General features: G+C 42.4%; 1 protein-coding gene across 5 annotated transcripts in view; it reads left to right on the top strand.

Moving 5' to 3' along the window:
- Window positions 1–17,221, top strand: part of nectin1b (nectin cell adhesion molecule 1b) — a 166,444-nt gene extending 149,223 nt beyond the window's left edge. For 3 of the 5 annotated variants that reach the window (XM_052078476.1, XM_052078479.1, XM_052078478.1), the window contains one exon: window positions 13,207–17,221. In XM_052078476.1, the coding sequence (XP_051934436.1) occupies window positions 13,207–13,446 (240 nt within the window). In that variant the 3' untranslated portion in view covers window positions 13,447–17,221. Of the gene's footprint in view, window positions 1–3,482; window positions 3,670–13,206 lie in introns of all 5 variants that reach the window. The other 2 variants (XM_052078480.1, XM_052078481.1) reach the window with 2 other exon arrangements.
- Window positions 17,222–24,563: the final 7,342 nt, after the last annotated feature.

Below are 24,563 nucleotides of genomic sequence, written 5' to 3'. Positions count from 1 at the left end.
TTAAATGCTGCTTCGGCATTTACGTTTTTTTTTTTAATGACTCATCTGGACTTCCAGGGGCTTATTCACTAAATACTCCCTTTTCCCTTGGAGGGCTTCACTCATAGTGCACAAGTTATCCATCCATCCATTGAGCCTACCCCAGCTGTCTTTGGGCAGTAGGCGGGGGACACGCCGAATCGGTTGCCATCCAATCGTAGCGCCACATGTTATTGATTATATTAAATTAGAGGAGAATCTAAAATATAACTTGATCATCCTTGCCCCCTTTTAGCTTCCATTTTTAAGCACAAGGAAAATGCGATTTTCCCCAAATGCTTCTTGTGAGCGACATGGCGTGGTACAGCTGTTGCTAATGACGATTCTCTGGGGGCAAAACACTATCTGCCAATTCCCAAAGCGAGGCGGCTGTAATTTTCCCCCTGATTGCACCCTGCTCGTGACAAATATTCCCAATATTTAAGCAGGCAGCCAGCGACGGCGTTGACGGGGGAGAGATGTGAACTATTAACATTCATTTCAGTAAAAGCCTCAATCCTTTCCCTGTAATCCTGCCATGGGTGAGGAATAAAAGAGCAGCAAGGTGGCTTCACATCGCCATCCATCAAAAGACACCTCATGTGGGGATGCAAAATTCATGTCTGACTTTAATTTTATTGATAGCTTTCATAATTTATTGTGTTCCTCCAACACATTTAGGGATGGGGTATTTATTTGAATCAATTGTCAGAGGTTTTCTTTTGCAGCTCCCTCCCCCCTCCACAGATAACCGTTTGACAGCAACTGGGACCTGCATTTTCAGTTTATTAAAACTTTTTGTGCTTTCATTGAACTTTTCGAATACATTTACAGCTCTGTCCGAACTATCTGCGCCAAATTGTTTTTATACTGTTTATTCTTGATTGGTGTATAGTTAGCTAGCTTGCTAGCTCGATGTGATAGATCGATAGGAAATTCAAATAAACACTCATTTTTGTGGACTGTGGACCATGAGCATGAAAGTAGGCTAATAAACGCCATGTGTGTACAATATCCGTAGATGTCTAACATCTGGACACCAGTCTTGCACCATAAAGTGCTCTGTATTGATAAATCCCACCTGTTTTACACTACTCGAATGACAGTGCTGGTAAACGAGCAAAAACACAACTAAATCCATAGATGAATTACAGGATTAACCAGGATTAACAAAATATGCATCTATCTATCTATCTATCTATCTATCTATCTATCTATCTATCTATCTATCTATCTATCTATCTATCTATCTATCTATCTATCTATCTATCTATCTATCTATCTATCTATCTATCTATCTATCTATCTATCTATCTATCTATCTATCTATCTATCTATCTATCTATCTATCTATCTATCTATCTATCTATCTATCTATCTATCTATCTATCTATCTATCTATCTATCTATCTATCTATCTATCTATCTATCTATCTATCTATCTATCTATCTATCTATCTATCTATCTATCTATCTATCTATCTATCTATCTATCTATCTATCTATCTATCTATCTATCTATCTATCTATCTATCTATCTATCTATCTATCTATCTATCTATCTATCTATCTATCTATCTATCTATCTATCTAATCTACACACAAGTCTTTGCTCAGTTCTTAGATAATGTCAACATATAAGTAGCATTCTTGCTAGCTACTTTAGCTTTGGTTCGTACCTAGCATGGTCATTACTTGTTTCACAAGAAACGGCTAGCTAGCTTCCTTTTGGTCACTGTCGAGCTGCAATCTAACAATGGTTGGCATAATATTCATGAGCATTTGTTGCATTTTATGGACTTGAAGGTTGATTGATTGTGTTTTGAAGCAATTCAGGCTGTAGATTCAGTCTCAATAGGCTTTCCGTCTAAATAAGTACCGTACTTTATTGTTGTAATTTCAGACACGGAAACAAGAGTGTCAAACATTAACAGAGATGCTCCCCATCCCATTTGAAATATAATGGCAGCTGGTTCCCTTTAGGAAGATTTCATCCGTATTTTGCAGTATTTATTTGACTAATTTTGCATGTCAATCTCACCCCCCTGATACTTAAAAACTGCTTCTGACAACGGGGCCGGGAAAACCATCATCCTTGTTACATTTTGTTTTCTATTTCAATTTTTAAGGATCGTTAACACGATCCACTCAACCGACGAACGCTAAGACTGTGGACGATGGGCGGTTAAAAAAAAGTATTTTCAGAGTCAATGCTGAATGCTTTCATTGCCCATTGATTAACTTCGCTGAAGTCGTTTTACTCAGTCATCCCCTCAGGTCAATTGGAGGCTCAATCAGCAATGAGCACGAACATGCACGTCTCAGCATCTCCAGGACTGCAGCGCGCCAATGAAATCAACACTTGATCAGTGTCGAAATGGGAAGGGAATTGAACCTGGAAAACAGGGAGGCAACTTTGTGATCTGCATGGAAAGAGTCTGAGGCCATGTACACACTAACTCAGATATCTTCAAAAACAGCTTTTCTGTGCTTTTGGCGGCTTTTGTCCACACGAAAAAGGTGAATTATGACTGGAAAAAAAAGCAGTAGATGCTTCCTAAAAATATTAATAATCAGTTCTATTAATCATATGAACATTAGTATTATCGTAAAACAAGTGTATATCTTTTAATGTTACCCTTGCGAATTCCTTCAAGATATTTTATTTATTTTGGATTGAATTGAAATGTCTTGCCTCTCAAGACAACATAAAACAAGAGGAGCTGCTGCCATCAAAAGAAAGTTAAAAAAAATGACAAAATAATACAAAACAACACATGAGACACAGACAATCGTTCAATCTTAACCACTTTCTTGCATACACTTTGTTGTCTGAAGCAGTTATAGATAAAATAATGCGCCCGAAACCTGCATGTGCATCCCAATGCAGCAAAGTCTCACCAGAAGTTTCATGAACAACGCATCAAATATGCGGAAGGTTGCCATTCAACCCAACATGTTTTTAGAGAACTTTAACTGTTCAATTATGCCCACTATGTGCCTTAGTATTGCTGTTTTGGTAAGCGAGTCTTTGATTTCCACCAAGGAGTTGATGCCGGACACTAACGTCCATGAATTCGGAAAAGGGAAGCTTTTATTTATTTCTCAACGGCATGGCAAATTGTAACCAGTCCGTGTGAGTGTTTGGTTTGTAGGGTTGTCCCGATCCGATTAAGTGATTGCAGATGGGGGCTGATCGCATGATTTTCAGCCGATCCGGTATAGAGTGAAAAAGAAACGCCATGAAGCTATAAAATAATGTGAGAATATACTGTACGTCTCGATATTTTTAAATCTGGAGGTGGGCATTATGGTGGGTGTTTGCGCTTTTCATTTGTGTCCATTTGCCTGGCTTGCGCCGATGGCCACGCCCGTGCCGTCCCGGCGCGAATCGCCTGCCGCGCTCTTTATCGTCTGCGTCCCAGGTGGCTCCTCACTCGCCTCTCGCCCTCTCTTGTCTCCAGAACTCAGGCCACAAGGACTGCGAGGTCCAGTACGCGGAGCTGGATACTGCAGCCTTGGCCTCCTCCCCCAGCCCGCGAAGCTCCGCTCACTCCGGCCCCGGGGACCTTGTCGAGTATGCCACCATCCAGCCTAGCTCACACTAGCGCATGCCATTATAGGCCTTTCCCCTCAGACTTTGGCCTCCAGGTACACAGACCGACGCATTCCTCCTCCTCTGTCATCCTCTGACTCGCGCCGACTTCCCTGTTCAATAATACACGCGGGAACCCCCACCCCCACCTGCGACCCCGCCGTCCCGCCTTCTCCTTTTGGTCTTTTCTTGCCGTCGGGCTATTATTTCGACACTCGTGGCTCAGACGTGTAGTTTGGCGGTGGTAGCGGAAGACAAAAGTAGCCCGTTAACTTCGGGCGAGGGCTCTCGTAAAAATTTGCACAGTGAGGCGATGACGTATCGTGTTCTGGAAATAAACCGTCGTAGCGCTGGACAATTTAAATTGAGATTCATTTATTTGGGAATCATTTCTTCCCGCGGCCAAACTCCCCCTTATTAAAAAAACAAAACCAAAAATACTGCCTTCCACTTGACCATAACGGTACCCTTATTTTCTTTTGTGATTCAACTCCTTTGCCCTTCTGCCTCAAATGGTCCGTGGTAATTATTGACTTGCGACGTGTTGTTCAATAATCACCCGAATTCGGTGTTTTGCCAATCTTGACTCAGCCAAGGTACCTTCTTTGGAAAATGAAAAAAAAAAGTGGAAACATTCAATGGGAATTAACTGGGAAGTCGGGCTAATTGTATGGAAGACTAACCTAGTCAAGCATAAATCTAAACTTTTGAGGGGGCTTATCCCTAGACATTCATATCAAATACATATGGCTCTATATAAATATCCTTTTAAGAGCCAACCTTCATTCATTCATTCATCTTCCTGACCGCTTGATCCTCACTAGGGTCGCGGGGGGTGCTGGAGCCTATCCCAGCAGTCTCCGGGCAGTAGGCGGGGGACACCCTGAATTGGTTGCCAGCCAATCGCAGGGCACACAGAAACGAACAACCATACACACTCACACTCACACCTAGGGACAATTTAGAGTGTTCAATCAGCCTGCCACGCATGTTTTTGGAATGTGGGAGGAAACCGGAGCACCCGGAGAAAACCCACGCAGGCCCGGGGAGAACATGCAAACTCCACACAGGGAGGCCGGAGCTGGAATCGAACCCGGTACCTCCGCACTGTGAAGCCGACGTGCTAACCACTGGACTACCGGGCCGGCCGAGCCAACCTTCAATGTTTTGTAAATTTAAAAACGTTTTTATTCCCTTGATGATCCCCACACTGCCACCTGTCTTTGGGCAGTAGGCGTGGGACATTTTAACTGAGCTTTCGAGACCCACAGAATATCGTGTTCTGTTGCTATGCAAACACCGAATCTTATCACTATCACGGTGTTAACACAACCTTTCTACTTCCCACCACGACCCATACCCTGTTTATACCAGGGTTCGAGTGCGAGGTGCCTTAACTTCCCGCATCATCGTAAAGCAGCAAGTAGAAATTCACGCACTAATCATCATCTTCTACTTAAAACCTGTGCTGATCTTGATTCCAAAGCAATGCGATGCCGCCATCAACGGAACTCCGTTTGGCATTACAATGGTTTCAAATCCTGGATTTAGCACAGAAGTTTATTCTCAGTCTTCTATGCTTTGTTCGGGCCATGAATATTCTTTTGAAAGACTTTTATCGCCTGGAAACACTTTGGCAGATATTGTGCAGCCAAACACCGAGATTCAAAAATCCAGTATAGCCGTTTGTGTTTATGTTGCACTTGACATCCTCGCGGCGGTTGAGGAACAAAGCTGTCTATCAATCGGAGTCAGTTTGGATTACGGCGACACGGCAGAGCGCTCGTTGTTGACAGATTGGTCTCCATGGCAACCTCTGCCACTTCGGTTGCGGATGCGGTCCAGGCGGAGTCGAGGGCGTTTATTGAAACGTTGCAGCGGTGGCCGTTCTCTTCACATTTACAGCCAGACGCATCCCGAGGAGAGGAGGTGGCATGTTTACGCAGCTATTCGTGCTGGATATTGATCGCGTGATGTTTATTTTCCGTCGAGTTGCTCACCGCGTGACGCTATGCGACGAGACGCCGCTGCGGGCAACAATCATCAAAACATAACGTTAATTCAAGACCTATCGGACACATTGAGTGTTATATTGATTTGCTTGCAGCTCTTGTGTTGGATCTCCTTAGATTGTGTAGGTGTAGCTAAAGCCCGCCGTACATGGAACGATTTCATATACTGTAGACCAGGGGTGCCCAATGCGTCGTTGGCCATCGACCGGTAGCCCACGGACTGTTCCCAAGTCGATCGCGAGGTGTTTAGTGGTAAATGGAGGATTTGTGTGTCGCAAACAAAGTGTTAAAAAAAATAATAATAAAAATGCAGGACACCTTGAACCTACGGTGGCGCATGATCTGTATCACGGGAAATTTTTACGGGTCGGCATTCTGCATTCATTCATTCATTCATTCATCTTCTGTACCGCTTGATCCTCACTAGGGTCGCGGGGGGTGCTGGAGCCCATCCCAGCCGTCTCCGGGCAGTAGGCGGGGGACACCCTGAATCGGTTGCCAGCCAATCGCAGGGCACACATAGACGAACAACCATCCACGCTCACGCTCACACCTAGGGACAATTTAGAGTGTTCAATCAGCCCGCCATGCATGTTTTTGGAATGTGGGAGGAAACCGGAGCACCCGGAGAAAACCCACGCAGGCCCGGGGAGAACATGCAAACTCCACACAGGGAGGCCGGAGCTGGAATCGAACCCGGTACCTCTGCACTGTGAAGCCGACGTGCTAACCACTGGACTACCGGGCCGCCCCGGCATTCTGCAATTGCGATTAATTAAAAAAACTTTTTTTTTTTTTTTTTTAGTATTCTCATTCAAAGTTTGTTTCATGCACAATTCACCAATGGCATTGGCAAAGAATAGGAATCTCGAGTGCCTCATTTATAAAATTCAGCAATGGTTTTGAGACCTTTTTTAATTTAAAATGGTTCTGAATTTCAGCCTCTCAACAGTCAATATTCTCTGGGGGCGTTTTTTTGTCCTCCATGAATCAAAAGAAGAAAAGATCTACTTTTACCATTTCCTGACATGTTAGGCACCAAGCCAGTCACTGAATCACCGATTGGATTGTTGGGAACGTCTAATAAATATATCAAATATATCTCCAATGGCATGTGCACAACCAGCAGTGAATATCGAGTCTGACCCCCCCCCCCCCCCCCCCTGCGAGTGTTCAGTCAGCAGCTCAGGATGTGATGACACCGCAGCCGCGCCTGCACCGCGCAACATGAAAGGCCTCTCGGGACTCGCCTGTCGACGTTCCCGGCTTGCCTACAAAGGCCCCCGTGCCCCTCCAGGTTACGCTGCTCAATAAAAACCGCAGTCCAACAGCTGATTGAACTTCTCGTTCATCCCACCCGACATCACACCCATTCCAATAAATGCGTTTTTTTTTTTTTTTTTTTTTTTTTGCGGGAAGGAATCTGCCATAATCTATTAAATGAATCAGCCGCCTTTTAATCGCTGCTTGATTGTGTGCGTTTTTTCTTTTTTTTTTTTTTTTTAAGAGTGGCTTTGACGGACTTATTACATTATCAGATATTTGTGGGGCCTCTCTACTTCAAACTAGTACAAAATGACTTCAAGGTGAGCCAGATTTCATTTAGATCAGGGGTGTCCAAACTTTTTGCCAAGGGGGCCAGATTTTATGTGGTAAAATGTCGGGGGGCCGACCTTGGCTGACATTCTTTACATTGAACAACAATATTGTTCAACAAATTTTAGTAAGCCAGTCTGTTTCACATTTCCATTTTTATTTGAATTTCAAAAATCTTAAGAATTTCTTTTGGTTCATTTGAAACAGGAATTTGAAATATGACATATCAGTCAATATAAACACGGAGTGATGTCTTGTTAACTCGTGAGTGATGCCCTCTAGTGTCTAAATGCTATTACTTATTTAGTGAATGCTATTACTCATTTAGCCACTAGAGGGAAGCAGTACTCTATGAAACATCACTCGCCAGTCTACGAGACCTCAGTCAATGCAACACGTGTTCCATTGCGCCCAACCTGCGGGCCAGACGGCACTGATTTTATGACGGGGGCCGAGGGCCGGATGAAATTCGACCGCGGGCCGGATTTGGCCCGCGGGCCGGACTTTGGACACGCCTGATTTAGATTAGCGCCTCGGTTCAAATGTATGCGCTTGATAAAGTTCCCCTCGTGCCCCAGGTCCTTCTGTTTCCTCAAACTTGGAAATAAACTTTAATTGGAGTGGGGAAGCGAGGAAGGACCCGATAGTTGATTTTCAAAAAAAAAGACGAGGAGAGGATGGACTCCTCTGTGGGGCATTGCTGAAGTTCTAACCCCCGTAAAGGCGACATCAGAATGGGATTGAGTTGGCAGAGTGCGAAGTCTGAATGTCAGCGCGCTGCAAAGAAATACATTTTATGAGATTGGCAAAGGGAACCCTCTCGGGGCGGGTATTCCGGATATGTGTGGGGGGTTTTCAAAGGTCGTCAATGAAAATTGAGAGAATTTAGGTCATTAAAAGGTATTAAAAGTTGTTTCAATGAAATTTCAGCAGTCGTTCGGATTTAAATTTGGTCCGGTGAGCTCTTCTTGTCAAATTCTAGAGCTCTTGAGAACAGGATCTCGGAATCTCAGACAAATAATTGCAACTTTCGAAGGGAAACTTTTTTTCGTAAAGTGTTGACAAGTATCATGTATTCCTTTGGCCTTTAATTCGCAACAAATATGCCTTAGATATAGCAAATCAGAATGCCATGAAGTTAGGAAAAAAATAGCACAAAAAAATAATAATAAATAATCCAAATGGTTCTCCAGGCTCCAATTGCTAACTCGTTGCAATTCTTACTCCAGAAAAGTAATAACCTTTAACAGCGGACCTTTTATTTATTTATTTAATTGTTTATTTTGTTCTCAAAACTCTGTGGTTGAGTTGCCTGTAGGGAAGTGAATATCCTGTTAAAAAAAAAAAAAATAAATAAATAAAAATGACAGCGTTGAAGATTTACAACCCCTTTGGAAATGTGCACCATTTGACCTGATCATTTTCTCCGAAGCGAAACTGAAAATACTCCTCTGTCCCCAGTTCGCCATTTACAAATCAGTGTGTACCGAAAGGAAATACACAGACCTAGTTAGCTACTTCGCAACAGAACCCATGAATGAACTGAGCAATCTGCTTACTTTACAGGGTGTCGTCCTCCGGATTTGAGAAGTCTTGAAACCGAGCTACCTGCCGCCCCAAGTACTGCCACAAGCTAATCTTCTCACCTTTTCTTTCTTTAAAATAATGTCAAATCCTGACGTGGCTACAAAACTACCAACCTCACTACCTGTCTACTGTACCTAACTACCAAAACTACTATCAATTGACCAAACTGCGGACTAAATATTTGCTCAGCCACTCTACCTAGCCACGTTCAGTTTGTTCCTACCACCTTACCGACAGTAGCAAAACCACGACACGCTTCCCAAACTGTCTACTTAAATGTCTGCCTACCTACCAAGCCACCAAAAACCAAATCCTACCGACTAGATACATTTATTTACCAACATCGAAAACACTATCTCTGGAATTATGTAGTTTGGTTGATAATTGTGACGTGGAAACACGTGGGGAAATAAAAGCTGCAACTAAACCACCCTTTGTGGTTTCGGATTCTGTAGCTTGGGTTGGCTACCGTATAAAAATCAATCTGACTGTCGGTCCGGCATGGGCATGTAATCCATCAAGAGTTTGGAAGAATGTGGGTTGTAGACTGGTAAAAGTGGTTTACTGACTGTTCACTGATGACCTGAAAAGCAACAGAACAATTGAAAGGCTTGAATGACTCAACCCATTCTTCGCAAAACAATCCACCCGATCTTGAGACGCGCAATTTTCACGGTCTGCCTTTCATCTGGCCCGGCCTGAATAATGTCAACGAGTTAAAGAGTCAAAAGCAGCTCTGTCGCTCGCACTCGCTGACCCCGTGCTAATTTGTTTTGTCAGGTGCAAGGTCATCGCCTTCAGTTCTATCATCTTTCTCATCTACCCATTCAAACAGACTGCCATTTATTTCAAGGTCTATGCGTTTGCTGATCTAACAGGGAGCAAATCATTGCTGTTGATGGTTGTTTTAGTTAGTCAGATTTTTTTTTTATTCTTTACTTCCAACCACTGATCTGCATCAGGCTATATATACTCAACCTCCCTTTTAACTTAAAAAAAAAAAAGATTAAAAATGTTTTTAATTCTGGGCAGATGGTAGGTAGGTCGTTTACATAGAGACTGAACAGAAATGGGCCCAAGATAGAGCCTTGGGGTACCCACACCCAAGGTATGGTGACATTGAGTTTCCGATTTGAACAGTCTGTTTTTCATTCATTCATTCATTCATCTTCCGAACCGCTTGATCCTCACTAGGGTCGCGGGGGGTGCTGGAGCCTATCCCAGCTGTCTCCGGGCAGTAGGCGGGGGACACCCTGAATCGGTTGCCAGCCAATCGCAGGGCACACAGAGACGAACAACCATTCGCACTCACACTCACACCAAGGGACAATTTAGAGTGTTCAATCAGCCTGCCATGCATATTTTTGGAATGTGGGAGGAAACCGGAGCACCCGGAGAAAACCCACGCAGGCCCGGGGAGAACATGCAAACTCCACACAGGGAGGCCGGAGCTGGAATCGAACCCGGTACCTCTGCACTGTGAAGCCGACGTGCTCAGTCTGTTTTTAATTTGACAAATAGGATCTCATCCAGCAGAGTGCACCGTCAGAGAAGTCAACGTAGGACATTTTTGAAATGACGGGTTAATGTTGTGCTCTGCCAAGCTTCAATGTGCAATTTTTTAAAACATTTTCTCAGACAAAAAATTGTTGTCAGATTCACTTGAAGTCTGCTTATGATTTTGTCGCCGAAACCTTTCCAGAGTGGGGGGGTCGTCGTTTTCATAGATGTGGAGATGTGTGAGAAATATGCGTACCTTTCCCTTTTCACTCATCTTTTTTTTTTTCATTAATGCGTGTTGATTTAGGTTTACATATACAGCAGTGGTCACCAACATGGTGCCCGCGGGCACCAGGTAGCCCGTGAAGACCACTTGAGTAGCCCGCCAGTGCCTGGACATTGTGATTTGCTAGTAGAAATTATGATTTAAAAATGCAAACATTGGCAGTACTGTGAGACATTTCGAAACACGATCAAAGTCTGACAATTTAAATCATCAAGTATTAAAAATAACACATCCTCATATTATTGAAGGTATTTTGGACAAATATGTTATTTCAGACGTGTATCAATTTGGTAGCCCTTCACACAATCGGTACACATGAAGTTGCTCTCACCCTCAAAAATGTTGGTGACACCTGATATACAGTATAATGTCATACATTAACTCATGCCAGCTATTTTCTGACCCTTCTTTACCCTACCAAGTAAAAACATTTTAAATACATAAAGTGGTTCCTGGGATTGAATTCTTAAGAAACCTGCTTGGCATTGAATGAGTTAAACTCCCATCTACTGCCTTCTACTCAAATGTTGCCAACCCAGTGTTTGAGGACCCCTTGCCCGTGGGTATGCTGTTAGTGTAAGAAGTGCACATCATTTGATAAATTTGGATCTGAATTCAGCGGATAAGATAACCTTGATGAGTCCTGTAAAGGTGGAAATTTGCAGAAGGTTGTGAATATTTGGTTTGGAATGTTGCAGAGATGTGAGATGCCCGTGACATTTATTGCTGCACATGCTAGCTATGTTTCATCGGAATATCAAAGAGGCCTGACCCCCCCCCCTTCTCGCCCCCCCCCCCCCAAAAAAAAAGTAAACTCAGGTTTATCCAAGTTCAGCAAAAACTTCAGATTTGGGAGACAGTTTACACACATGGCTCTTTTTTTTCAATCATCAGTACAGCAAAATGCTAGCGTTTTCCACACATGGTTGCTAAAGATACATGCCTATTTTCCCCTTTCAAAAAAAATAAATACTTAGGTGCGCACCATTCTGAATTCTATTAATTCCAAAGGCCAAACAAAAAAACAACACATTCCCGTCAGACTGAAATCAATCAATGTAGCACGTCTCGGCTGAGTAATGAGCTGCTGTGTCTCTGTGTCACATAAATACTCTTTGAATGGAAATCAGGTTAGCTTCACTGCTGCGCGTTGGATTTGTCAGTCACACAAATGTACGACTGGCGTTTATGAAATCATTAGAAAATCCCGTTTGGTTTTTTTTTCCTTCTTCAAAGTGCTGCCAGCGACCACAAACTTGTTTTGTCATCGTTGACCCTCTTGTCAACTTTGCCTCTTCATTCATAGCTCCTCCCACTGCTCATTTTTAAAACCCGCCTCAAAATTCACTTGTATTCTTTGGCATTCGACTCAGATCTGATCTTAGTTTTACTGTTTGGTGCCTTCTACCATGTTTGTTACTGATTTATTATAGCTTTATTTTTGTATATCTCTTAGTTGCTCCATGTACAGCACTTTGTATGCAGCGACGGCTGTTTGAAAGTGCTCGAGAAATACAGTTGAGCCGGAACGCGTCGCGCTGCAACTTCCCGCATCTTCATTCCAGCCGCGCAGTGTAGACAGCAGCTCGCAACTCTTAGTCGCAGTCTCTTCAACCAAATTTCCTGTATTTCCTTTCCTGTATTTCCTTTCACACTGCATCCGTTCCGCCCCTGGATTTGGAAATCATCCCCCCCCCCGGCCCCCCTTCCGCGCGGGTCCATTACCCACCAGGAAAAAGCCAGTATGAGGGGACCAGTATGAAAAGGCGTCAAATTGGATTTCTCCAAAATGACTGCCCTAATGCATTTACTCTCTGCTGTTTTATAAGCCCCCCCCCCCTCCCTCGCCCCTATATTGAAATCCATTTTAGAGCATTTTGACTGGTCTAATATGGGAAATAATATCGATGCCATTTTGCCCATTCCAGGTTGTCGTATATATTGAAAGTCAGAACCTAAATTCAATTCATGTGTTTTTGGGACGCCGCCCCCCCCCCCCCCCTCCCCCGAATCAGTCGGCTGTTGAAATGTCTCCTACACAAACGTTCGGAGCACAGTAGGCCGTCCTGGAAATGGACCAGTTGAGGCTGCAACATGAACCGGTGAAGTGCATCAGCCCATCTAACATCTCGGAGATGACCCCCCCCCCACACACACATACACACACCAACCTCCCAGAGGAGCAAGCATGTCCCATTACTTATGAGTCGGTTTGCTGTTTGCTGTTCGATATTACCTCGAGCTTGCGGCTTCATAACAACTAATCCCCTTGCTGAGGAGGAATCGAGTCTTGCTCCGGTGTGGAATTGCAAAAGGCGTTCCTCTGGCGCCAAACAAAAATGGAGGACTAATAAATCTTCCGGGGCAGGTGAAGGGAGACGCGCTCGGAGATGGGGGGGGGGGGGGGGGAATGTTATTTTAGCAGTCAAGTGCGTGCGTATGCGTGTGCGTGTGAGACATAGTGAGGCGTATTCTGCTTTTGAGGGAAATTTCAGGATACTCCAAACTTCATGACCAAAATAACTTCATCATTTCTAACCGAAATAGCTTTTAGGCATTTCCACATTGACAACATCCACTCCCCCTCTCTTGTCCCCCCCACCCCGCGACAGGATTCTGTGAACCATCCGGCAGAGCCCTTGAACCCGACCGAGTACATGAGCCAACAGCGCGACGTGGAGCACCTGCCCGAGTGTCAGCCCCTCAACCCTCCGGCCCACCCGCCCGTCACCTTCCTGCCGCAGCACGCCTACGCCCAGCCGCCCTCCAACGAGCCCATGTACTCCAACACCGGCTTCTCCGCCGCCCCCGCCGCCCCACGAGCGCCCTTCCCGAAGGAGCAATCCGTGTGACGCCGCCACGCAACAACAAGATCCACTTAGCCACCCCCCTCCCCCTCCCGCTTCCTTCCGGCGTGGCGTCGTTTTCTACTTGTGTACCGCAAAAGTTTGCCGACTCTTTCCATAGCTCGTTGTCACCGTTTGGTAGCGTGACTTTTCTTTCCTGCTAAATTCTTTGCTTGCTTCCCTTTGCAACATCACCTCAAAAAAAAAAAAAAAAAAGAAGAATGAAATAAGATAGGCAGGCGGCCTGGTAGCCCAGTGGTTAGCACGTCGGCTTCACAGTGCAGAGGTACCGGGTTCGATTCCAGCTCCGGCCTCCCTGTGTGGAGTTTGCATGTTCTCCCCGGGCCTGCGTGGGTTTTCTCCGGGTGCTCCGGTTTCCTCCCACATTCCAAAAACATGCGTGGCAGGCTGATTGAACACTCTAAATTGTCCCGAGGTGTGAGTGTGAGTGCAAATGGTTGTTCGTTTCTGTGTGCCCTGCGATTGGCTGGCAACCGATTCAGGGTGTATCCCGCCTATTGCCCGAAGACAGCTGGGATAGGCTCCAGCACCCCCCGCGACCCTAGTGAGGATCAAGCGGCTCGGAAGATGAATGAATGAATGAATGAATGAAATAAGATAGCTTTTACCTAATTGAAGAAAAAAAAAAGCTAATAGCAGGCAGGAAAAATGGACCCTGTAAAAGTGTTTTAAACAAGTCAACATACTGAGCCTAAAAACGAAAAATCAGCCGTCTTAAAACCGATCGACTCAAAAGAATTATCAGGGTTCCAAAGCGAGTACAAAGTATGTTTCCAAGACTGCTTGCGCTACGTCGCGTACTTCTTTCCAGGCTTCTCGAAGCTATTTGGTGATATAATTGCATGCATATTCAAAATAATGAAAACGATGATCGATGCTAAAGCACTCTTTACGCAGATGTCACAAATTATTGTCATTTTTTAAAAGGTTGTTTTTTTTCTCTTAACTGTCTGGTCATTACAGTCTGAGGAAAAATGATTGGAATTTAGATATTTAAAATTTGTGGCAACCCTGAATGATGGTATTTCGTGTTTTCATCCAATTTTTTTCTGTTATAAACTCCAAATGTTTAATTCCTGGAAGAAAATGCTCAAAGCGAGTAAAATGCTTGCCTGGTAGGAGGAAAGACAAAGAACAAGCACATTTTTTTTCTTGATTGGACAATCTTGCTTAGATTTGAGTAGACTTAGACTTTGCGGCATTTTCTACTATGTTTAAAAAAAAAATTACTTCGTTCTTGACACTTTGCTAGCTTGTTGACACCATTTCGTAACCACCTTTTGCTTCATCCGTCAATCAAATTTCTTGCTTGCTCTCCCCTTGATGGCACCGCAAACACGGGTCTGAAAAAAAGCAAAAAGTAATGAAATGAAGTCTATAATTGTTTTGATGTTTGTTTTTAGGAAAGTTACAGGAAAATTCGGATGCCTTCCAACAAGAAAAATTACAGTCTTTAAAAAATAAACGTCTTCACAAAAAAAAAAGCTCTGCACTAATAAGGAATATGTTTATAAATCACAGTATAAATGAAGTATTTGCTCAACTCAACTGTATTTATAGTGTACTTTCAAACAGCTCGTCCAACTATCACCTGCTGTCTTATGATGAGGTTATTTTAAACAAAAATTGTATTAAAAAGTTTTAATCACTCGTCGGGCTCTTTAAGGGGAGAAAAAAAAATGCTCGTGACAAGTCAAATGCGCATATGTATTATCTTGGCAGATGCATCTTGCCTTAATTTGAGATATTTAATCTCTGTTGGGTTAAATTTTGTTTTTGGCAATGATAGTGTACGTTTTCCTTCGTTGGAAGTTGCAACAAAACCATTCGCCCGCCCTGTGACTGTTACGTGATGGTGAACCCTCTCGATGCTTTGCTGTTTTTGATGGACTTTTTTGGCTTGTTAGAGGTGAATGCTAGCACGTTTAGTTATGAGGAATCGCGTGCACACGTAAAAAAAACGAATAATTAAAAAAAAAAGGGCTTGCGATGCGAGAGTATCCTTTCGTATTTCTCTAGTTCCATCTGCGCAAGGCATTCTTTGGTTTTTGTAAATACATATTTTCTAGTCGTAGTTGCCAAAGACACATACAGTAACTCCTTGTAATGTACCTCAATTTTTTTTTCTTAAAACGGGAGGCATACGATCACTTTGCGTGCTATTTTCAAGTTTGTGGGGGGGACAATGACTCGACTCCAGGGTTTCCCAACCTCTGTTATGCTGAGGCACATATTTTAGAATCTGAAAAAAAAATCTAAATTGATTAAAAAGTACTGATCCTCGGTAAATTTTAAATCGGGGAATTTTGGAAATATTCCAAGTTGGAAAATTTCCATGGCAGTGAACTGGGACTATTTGCCCAACTGGGCCTTGACAAGTCACCCCCCGATGCATTCTTGGTTTAAGCTAGCAGGCAAGAACAACATCCGAGTATTCAATGCATTCTTGGTTTATACGTACTGTCATTTGGAATATGACCTGGGCCACCAAATGACGTTTCACCATATTACAAGAATCAAAAGATTGGACAACGCCTAGTGAAAAACTTTTATGGCAAGTATTTCGTCATCATTTGCTGGTTAGCAACATTTTTAGCATTAGCTTTAGCAGTCCAGTTGGGGCTCAAATGTCATCTCGCTGTGTTAGAATGTTGACGACAATTTGAAAGGCGAATAACTGACACGTTCTTGTTCGCATTGTCTTTAGCATTGTTAGCATTGGAGGTAAAATGGCGTTTATTTGAAAGTTAACAAGAATTTCAAAGGCCCACTAACGACATCTACAGGACTTTAGTCTTTTCACAACGACCAAAACGTAGAACCTTTTAGCTTAAATTCCACGCAAAAATCACTCAGAATTAATGATTTTGAAGCGAACTGCCCTGTTTTGTGGTGGTAACATTGTCTAGAAACAATGGCTTTTGAAATTATTTCTCCTGTCCCTTTTTTTTTTTCCTGAAAGAAGCCTGCCACTGTACAGAAGCACTTAGTGTCACTCAATGTGACACTTTATTGGAGACCATACATAAGCTAATACAACATCACACATTAAAACGAACAAAAGTCCTCTCAACGTAGCAGATTTCTATTATTTTTGTTTTGTTTTGCCGTTGTTTTTCTTTGTTTTTTGCCATGTCCGATGTATACAAAAAAAGTATATTTGTGCTTGTGCTAATGTGGAAAAAAACCCCTCCAAACGTGTTGAAAGTGATTTTTTTTTTTGTAAGTACTATAGTGGTTCTTAAAAGAGCGAGTACGACTTCCTGCGGAGGAGATTGTTGTTGTTGTTAGCGTACCACTGAAACACAACGTTGTCTTCTATTTGTGACACATAATAGCGATGATGATGCTGTATGTATATGTAAGTATAAGGGTTATTAAAGTAAGTATGCTTCAACTTTGTCATAAAGTGTCAAAACTTTAGTTACATTGTCACATTTAGTCCTCAAAGCCTTTTACCAGCACTTCCTGTTGTGATTTTTTTTTTGTAAGAGTGTAACTTTTATTTTTATAAATATGTATATTTATTTGTAGGCCTGACACACCATGCTCATTTTTTTTTTTTTTTTTAGATGCGAGGATAGCGCCCATGTAGCCTCTTACTGGAATGATGACGTCATTCATGTGAAATTCAAGACATGTACCTGTTTTTCTTATTTTATGATCATGTTTGCTGTAAATATTAACAATGTATCTGATGTGTGGAAAAAAAAACTAAATAAGTCATGCAGTTTAAAATTAAACCTCACAAATTGTCCTATGTTTTTTGTCATTATTCTTTATTTTTACAACAGTTGCAAAAAAAAAAAAAAAAAAAACAATGCTTCAGGGTGGGGATATTACGAATTGGTAGTGTGACTGCAAGTCCCAGGTCACACAGTTAGACCTCAAAGTTTGACTTTGGTGATTCCCAGTGACAGCTGAACTTTAGGGGCTGCCGAGGAAAAAGAGGAAGATGAGAAAGTCATTTTGGGGCAAAGCAGAAGAACGAGCCAGCGTCTCTGTGGAGCCACGATAAGCCTGCGTGACGCTGCCAACAGCCTTGGAAACAACAAGCTGACTCCATCAACGTCCTGTGTGTGACTCACCTGCAACACCCCAAACTCACCGAATCACTCGCGCACAAAACTGCAGTCAACAAGACGCCATCAAGTTGACAGCAGAAACGAGCTTACTGTCATTTATTCATTCATTATTCATTTGGCCATCACTCCCATTCATTCATTTAACTAGACCTAGTATTCTAACCATCATCCGTCATTGTTATTGATTTGTTCATTCATTCATCCATTGTCTTCTCATCTTCATTTTAGCCCCCACCCAGCCAGCCATTCGTTCATTCCATTTATTCATATATCACTCTATCTTCTGTCCATTATCATTCATCCATTCATTATAATGAATCATTTTCACATCAATCCTATCAATCAACCATAACCCCTGAACATGTATTCAGTCATTTGAATTCATTCATTCCAATCTGTATTAGTTCATTCATTTACTTTACTGTTACATCATTCCAGCTACCTATCCATCGTTGTTATTCATTCATTTATTATAATCTCCATTTGACCATCCATCCATTCATTTGTTCTTTCGTGTACAGTATTCATGTATCATCGATCTATTTTTCCACCCACCATTATTCATTCATTCATCAAACCATTTATTCAATACTCATTTGTCAGTCAATCATTTCATTCCTTTATGAGCTATCGGCGTCACCCACCATCATTCGTGCATCCATTGTAATACCTTTAATTAATTTATTCATTCCATTTATTCAAGTATTAGTCGACACAGTACGTCTATCATCTTTCACCATTTCAAGTTATTGATCTATTCATTCATCTACTCTATCGAATCATCCATCCGTCCATCCCTCTGTACTGTAAATATATCAATTAGTACATGTTCACCCATTCCTTTCTCTGCCACCATCCATCCATCAGTACATCCTATCATTTGATATGAATGCGGTTCTGTGAGAGTTGAGAAAGTCGGTTCGATATTTTATGAATTTGTCTCATAAAAGTGTGACTCATTCAAATGAATGTAGGCGCCATCTTCACATTGACTCCATGCAGCGCCAAATATTTGGGACAGGATTCAATCGGCTTGCGCGCCATCAAAATCGATGGCTGTGCAGTGTGCACACGTTCAAGTACAAACAATTAACCGATAGGGGCAGTGTGGTGCAAGTATTCAGATCATACAACTCAAGTACTGTACATTGGTTAAAGGAAGAGGAGACCCCAACGAAGAAGAAATCGGCGCTGGTATACACGTCCGTGCTTGGCACCAGGAACGATTAAAACATGTTTTAATAGAAGACGGCTTGGGAAGAAATACAGACTCAGTGCATGTAAAATTAGAATGTTCATGGAAACCGAGGAGTGACGATGGACATTATGAAATTAAAAAAAACAAGGAAAAGTGCTAAATTGGCAGGTAAGCACAGGTGTGCTGTGTGTGGAAGGATTTGGTTTAAAATGAATGAATAAAGGAATGAATGAATGTATTCACATAAGTACATAGGCGATTTTCACACATCTACAAATATGTTTGTGATTTTCACATGTGTTTATATGCATTTGTTATGACTCATAATCTGTAAATATTCCGCTTTGTGTGTCTAATGTGTGTTTGTGGCTCAGCGGATTTTCGCATTTACTTTTGACACAAACCTCCCCCACGTAGATTCAGTGTTGCTGTCTCGATTGGACGGGAACGAGCTCGCTCCCGTTTGTGGTTAAAACAAATGGAGATTGAAAACGGAAAACGAGCCCTTATCTCATCTATGATATGTTGATAAATACAAGTCGGGAAACAAAATGCGACCGTTTTGTGTTTTCCCCCAACCCCCCATAAAACACTTGGCACAAAATTTACAAATGATAAGTCATGACAAATGCACACACTAAAATAAAAAACGAGAAATCATGCATGTATTTTTGTAGAATCGAAAAAGGCATGAAAATTTCTGATGTATTTGTGGATCTGAAAAATGAAATAAAATATTTGTCCATCAATGCAGATTGGACCTAGTATCGAAGCTTGCGGAACACCACTAGTTATCCATCTAACAACTAATGTGGGCCAAAAGTACCATACATAATGCAAGTAACATAAATAATGTAACTCAGTTAAGGCGCTGAGAACCCTAAAGTAACACTTCTACTTGCTTGGAGGAGAACCGTAATAAAATCCACTGAATTTCCCAGGGTGAAAAAGACCTTGCGATGACACCCATAAACCAATTTAAAATACAGTTTGTTGTTGTTCTGATGAGGTCAAACGTGACTTTCAATGCTTTATAGAAGACTCATTTTTTTTCCCACGGTGTGTTCATTTGAATGGAGGCGACCAGGGAGGCCTTGGGAGAGTTTACTTGACATTTCCATAATGCCAAGCCCGGTGTGGGCTCCCTCTGGTTCTGCTCCAGGTACAGCCCTAATTCGTGCTTCTCACCACCACCAACACCATTCGTACCGTTAAAATATGCACATGCCTGCACACGAGCAGATAATTTATGGAAGTAAGCGGTGCCGTTATTTATCACTGAGGCAATGTCGACTTTTTAATGTCTCCTGCATGCTTTGTTGATTAATGCGGCGGCATCACAACATCTCGAGCCCTCTAGATTGAAGGCAGGTGCAAATTACAAACTGCCATGGATTTTGACACATGTAGCCATTTATGTCATTTGTTGTACCCTGTAGAGCACATTGATGGTATTTTTAGAAGTACATTAAAAAGTATGAATACGATTGGAGAATTTTTTTTTAAATGAGTAGAAAAGTCAACAAAAGAAAAAAAGTTTGCCAAATTGTGAACTCTTTAAAAAAATTACATTAAAAAAAAAAACTAAATAAAAATCAACTCATTTACTTTATAAAATAAATCATATATAATTAGATGATCTGAGGAGGAAAAACATCCGAAAAACATTATTTTACTCTGGTAAGCAGCCAGCTCGGAATTGCAAATCCCTCACCTGCATAAATAAATGCTATAAAAGAAAAAAGAACAGTGCAAAATGTCAACTTTCATATCAGATGCAGGCAACAAAACTATATTATTCTCATTAAAATTGCTTGTTCAAAAAAAATTTATTTTTTAATTGAGTAATGACTCTCCATCTCGCTATGTATTAATCGATCGATCTCGATTCATCTCGAGATACTTGATATACATTGAGGAGCAGGTGTCTTCAGGCTACACAGTCTGTGTGTGCTGTGCAGCTTCGAAGTTGTGCACCGTCACCATGGAAGCAGAAAAATTTCCTTCCAGGGGGACCCCCGGGCATGATCCCGCGACGGATGAAGCCAACACAATGAAGAGAAAAGATGGACACGAGACCAAATACTATCCTATCAGAAAAAAGCTACTTTCCGCATCAAATTAAGGAGACGGAATCAGAGCTAAGCTTATTTACATATTGGATATTTTGTCATGTTATTAAAAAAAAAACGGACCATTCAAAATCTGATTATTAAGATGAATGAAAAGACATTGTGCTCATTTCCAACCCAAATTATCTCTCAAACCCAATAAAACGATTTCAAATTTCTGACGATGATAAAAGGCGACTTTTCAAAGTTGGTAAACAGCAGACTGACCCATGGTGACAAATCGAGGAACGTACGAGGAACAGACTTGTCGCGGCTCTTGGGAATTGCGATAAAAACCATCTCTCACTTGTGTACTTTTTACTAGGCCTTATATTTCATTCATAAACGCACCGTACGCATTTATTTTTATTTACTGCCGCCTCTACGATGCTAACTCACGCCCATCTTTGCCAGAGCCCTGATGAATTTTTCAGCGCTCCATGTGCTTTCTGCTGAATAACCCATGTCGTATTTTAGTAAAGGGGGCACCCACGCGCGCGCACACACACATATATATCCCAAATCAATATTTCACGGCCATCAATAATTCTGTTTGTCACCCTGCGGCGCGCTGGCCTCCACCGGTGCCTCGATGGACTGCATGTCAACAATGTTGCACCAGTACAGCCGAATCGCAAATATCAGGAGGGTGGTGTGACACCAAACCACCGGTAGACCAAAGAATCAAGAACTCGACGTGGGTGAACTCCACTTACGATTGCGATAAATTTGGAAAGTGTAATTTGGTATTTGAACTTGATATTATGATTTTACGCGGCCCACTCCCCTCTTTTCATCAATTTGTTACTTATATTCGACAGGTTTGGAGGTGCTATTTTTAAAAACGGATTGCAGGACAATGTTTGTTGCTACTGGTGTACCTCAGGGAGCTGCTCTCGTCCCCCAAACGTAAATTAAATTTGAATGATGACAAAAATAAAAACTTATTTACGATAAACAAAGCATGAAGTAGTAAGGGTTCACTGTATTCATTTCAGTATCGCCGTTTTGGCCGTACAGATGAAGGAAGGTCAAATATTTGTTTGATAATTGTAGTGTGATTAATCAATGCTTGGTGACCTTGCATTTGACAAATACTGCATGTATAAAAAAAAAACTAAAACTAATACACTCTAAACTAACACCAAGCATTTTCAAACAAATAAAAACCAACAGACTTGCTCCAAAAACTAATGAAGTCGAACCGAATTCCCAAAACAAACATCAACACGAAATAAAAACAAAATCATATTATTGCTTTTCAATAATTAACACGCAAGTGTCAGCGTCTCTTAAAGTGTCCTGTTGTCAAGCGTTGGAGGAACTTTGTGTTTGCATGCTAATTAACTTTCAATTTCTGAAATTAAAAAAGAGGAAAAAAAATAAGGAGCAGAGCTGTCCTTGGTGCTGAAAGCAGGCTGCATGCTCTTTATTGGGTTTCATACGCGGGCGCTTTAATTAAGAACACCACACCACACACACACACACACACACACACACACAAACAATCAAGGAGCCAATGTCATCTAACAAGGATGAATGTATCCGGTGCCTTTTGTTTTAAATTGACTTATTAAATGAAAATAGCTGCTTGCTACTGCTGCAGCACCACAAATTGCACTTTGTTTCCTTAGAGTAGTTCAACCGCACGTCTAAAAATACACACTTCATCATATCTACTTAATATAATACAGAAATGTGCACGTTTAATATGCCTAATTAAAAAAAAAAAAAATTGAATGAGGCTTTAAAGGGACCAAGCAAGTGACGGTTGCATGTGAGGTGAGAAAAAAACTTGAATGTTGTGGAAAATCACCATTCGTATGAATAAATAGACCAATTCATTCATTCATTCATCTTCCGAACCGCTTGATCCTCACTAGGGTCGCGGGGGGGTGCTGGAGCCTATCCCAGCTGTCTTCGGGCAGTAGGCGGGGGACACCCTGAATTGGTTGCCAGCAAATCACATGGCACACAGAAACGAACAACCATTCGCACTCACACTCAACCCTAGGGACAATTTAGAGTCTTAAATCAGCCTGCCACGCATGTTTTTTTGGAATGTGGGAGGAAACCGGAGCACCCGGAGAAAACCCACGCAGGCCCGGGGAGAACATGCAAACTCCACACAGGGAGGCCGGAGCTGGAATCGAACCCGGTACCTCCGCACTGTGAAGCCGGCGTGCTAACCACTGGTCTACCGGGCCGCCCTTAAATAGACCAATATGGGAAAAATATGACTGGACTTAATTGTTTATAAAACATAACAACGTCACTTTGTCATTGACTTTTTCTTTGTATCGCAAAAAAATATGTGTATTCGCAAAAGCCGTCTAAAGTTGTGTTGGTGTGCGCTCCTCCTTTGGCGAGATAATGCTTCTCAAATCATCTTTCCCCTTTGAAAAAAAAAATGGAGAGAAAAAAAATTATATGAATGAAATGCATTTATAATAGCTGTTAATTCGACACGGATTTTCACTGCTTGCGAGCCGGCCCACTTCCTATCCGACACGAATAGCGCCGTCCACGGTACAGTTTTTTGTTTTTCTTATATATTGAAGCAAACATGAGTGGCCCGGTAGTCCAGTGGTTAGCACGTGGGCTTCACAGTGCAGAGGTACCGGGTTCGATTCCAGCTCCGGCCTCCCTGTGTGGAGTTTGCATGTTCTCCCCGGGCCTCCGTGGGTTTTCTCCGGGTGCTCCGGTTTCCTCCCACATTCCAAAAACATGCGTGGCAGGCTGATTGAACACTCTAAATTGTCCCTAGGTGTGAGTGTGAGTGCGAATGGTTGTTCGTTTCTGTGTGCCCTGCGATTGGCTGGCAACCGATTCAGGGTGTCCCCCGCCTACTGCCCGGAGACAGCTGGGATAGGCTCCAGCACCCCCCCGCGACCCTAGTGAGGATCAAGCGGCTCGGAAGATGAATGAATATATGTTATCATTTCAACAAAACGTCAAGACGCAAGAAAAAGTCTCGGAAATCATTTTCGAGCTTGAATGAATGAATGAATTGAAGCAAACATTGTGACCAACACCCGACAGTCAACACTCTCTCTGACGTTGGTCACATGATCCCAGCCTGATTTTTTTTTTTTTTTCTTTCTGGGCCAGGTGCCTATCAAAACATGCTCTGTTTCTAATCTGCATACAGTATTTGCGCGCCACTAAAGAGGCGCGGGGGCCGCAGCTGCCAATGTTTAACCTGACGTTCTGGTCCAATTGTTCTGCTCCGCTCCCGGTTTTCTCAGCTGTGTTTGGGGAAAAAAAAAAGGGAGATGAGCGTGGACATGCACAGCATAGCCCCCTCATGCTCATTTGCATTCTGCCTGTGGGGGGAAACAAATCCTTTTGTAATGGGTGTTTTTTTTTTCTTCCTTCTCCTTTTTGTATTTCTTTTTTTACATGAACGAATGAAGCATAAAATGCACGCCATACATCAGAGCTTCCCAAACTCTTGATTTTTTTTTTCAAGGCGCTTTCATAATCTAAATGCCAACCAAGCATGTATCTTCCCCAATGCAATGCGTATTAGAAAGTCACCTATTTTCCAGACAGTTGTAATCATACGGTGACTGAAAACGTATTTTCCGAGCTCGAGGGCGCTAAATTTGGAGACGGCGCATGCATTCTGATTTCCATCCGTGTGCAAGGCTCACACTGCTCGTTTGCCAGTTCGCTCCGCAGCATTCCGGCCGTTCCGGCGTAGAA

Source organism: Hippocampus zosterae, chromosome 10 (genome assembly GCF_025434085.1).
Source record: "Hippocampus zosterae strain Florida chromosome 10, ASM2543408v3, whole genome shotgun sequence".
In the NCBI taxonomy this organism is placed as follows: domain Eukaryota; kingdom Metazoa; phylum Chordata; class Actinopteri; order Syngnathiformes; family Syngnathidae; genus Hippocampus; species Hippocampus zosterae.
The sequence above is the reverse complement of the archived record's forward strand: the minus strand, read 5'-3'. Positions and strand labels throughout refer to the sequence as shown.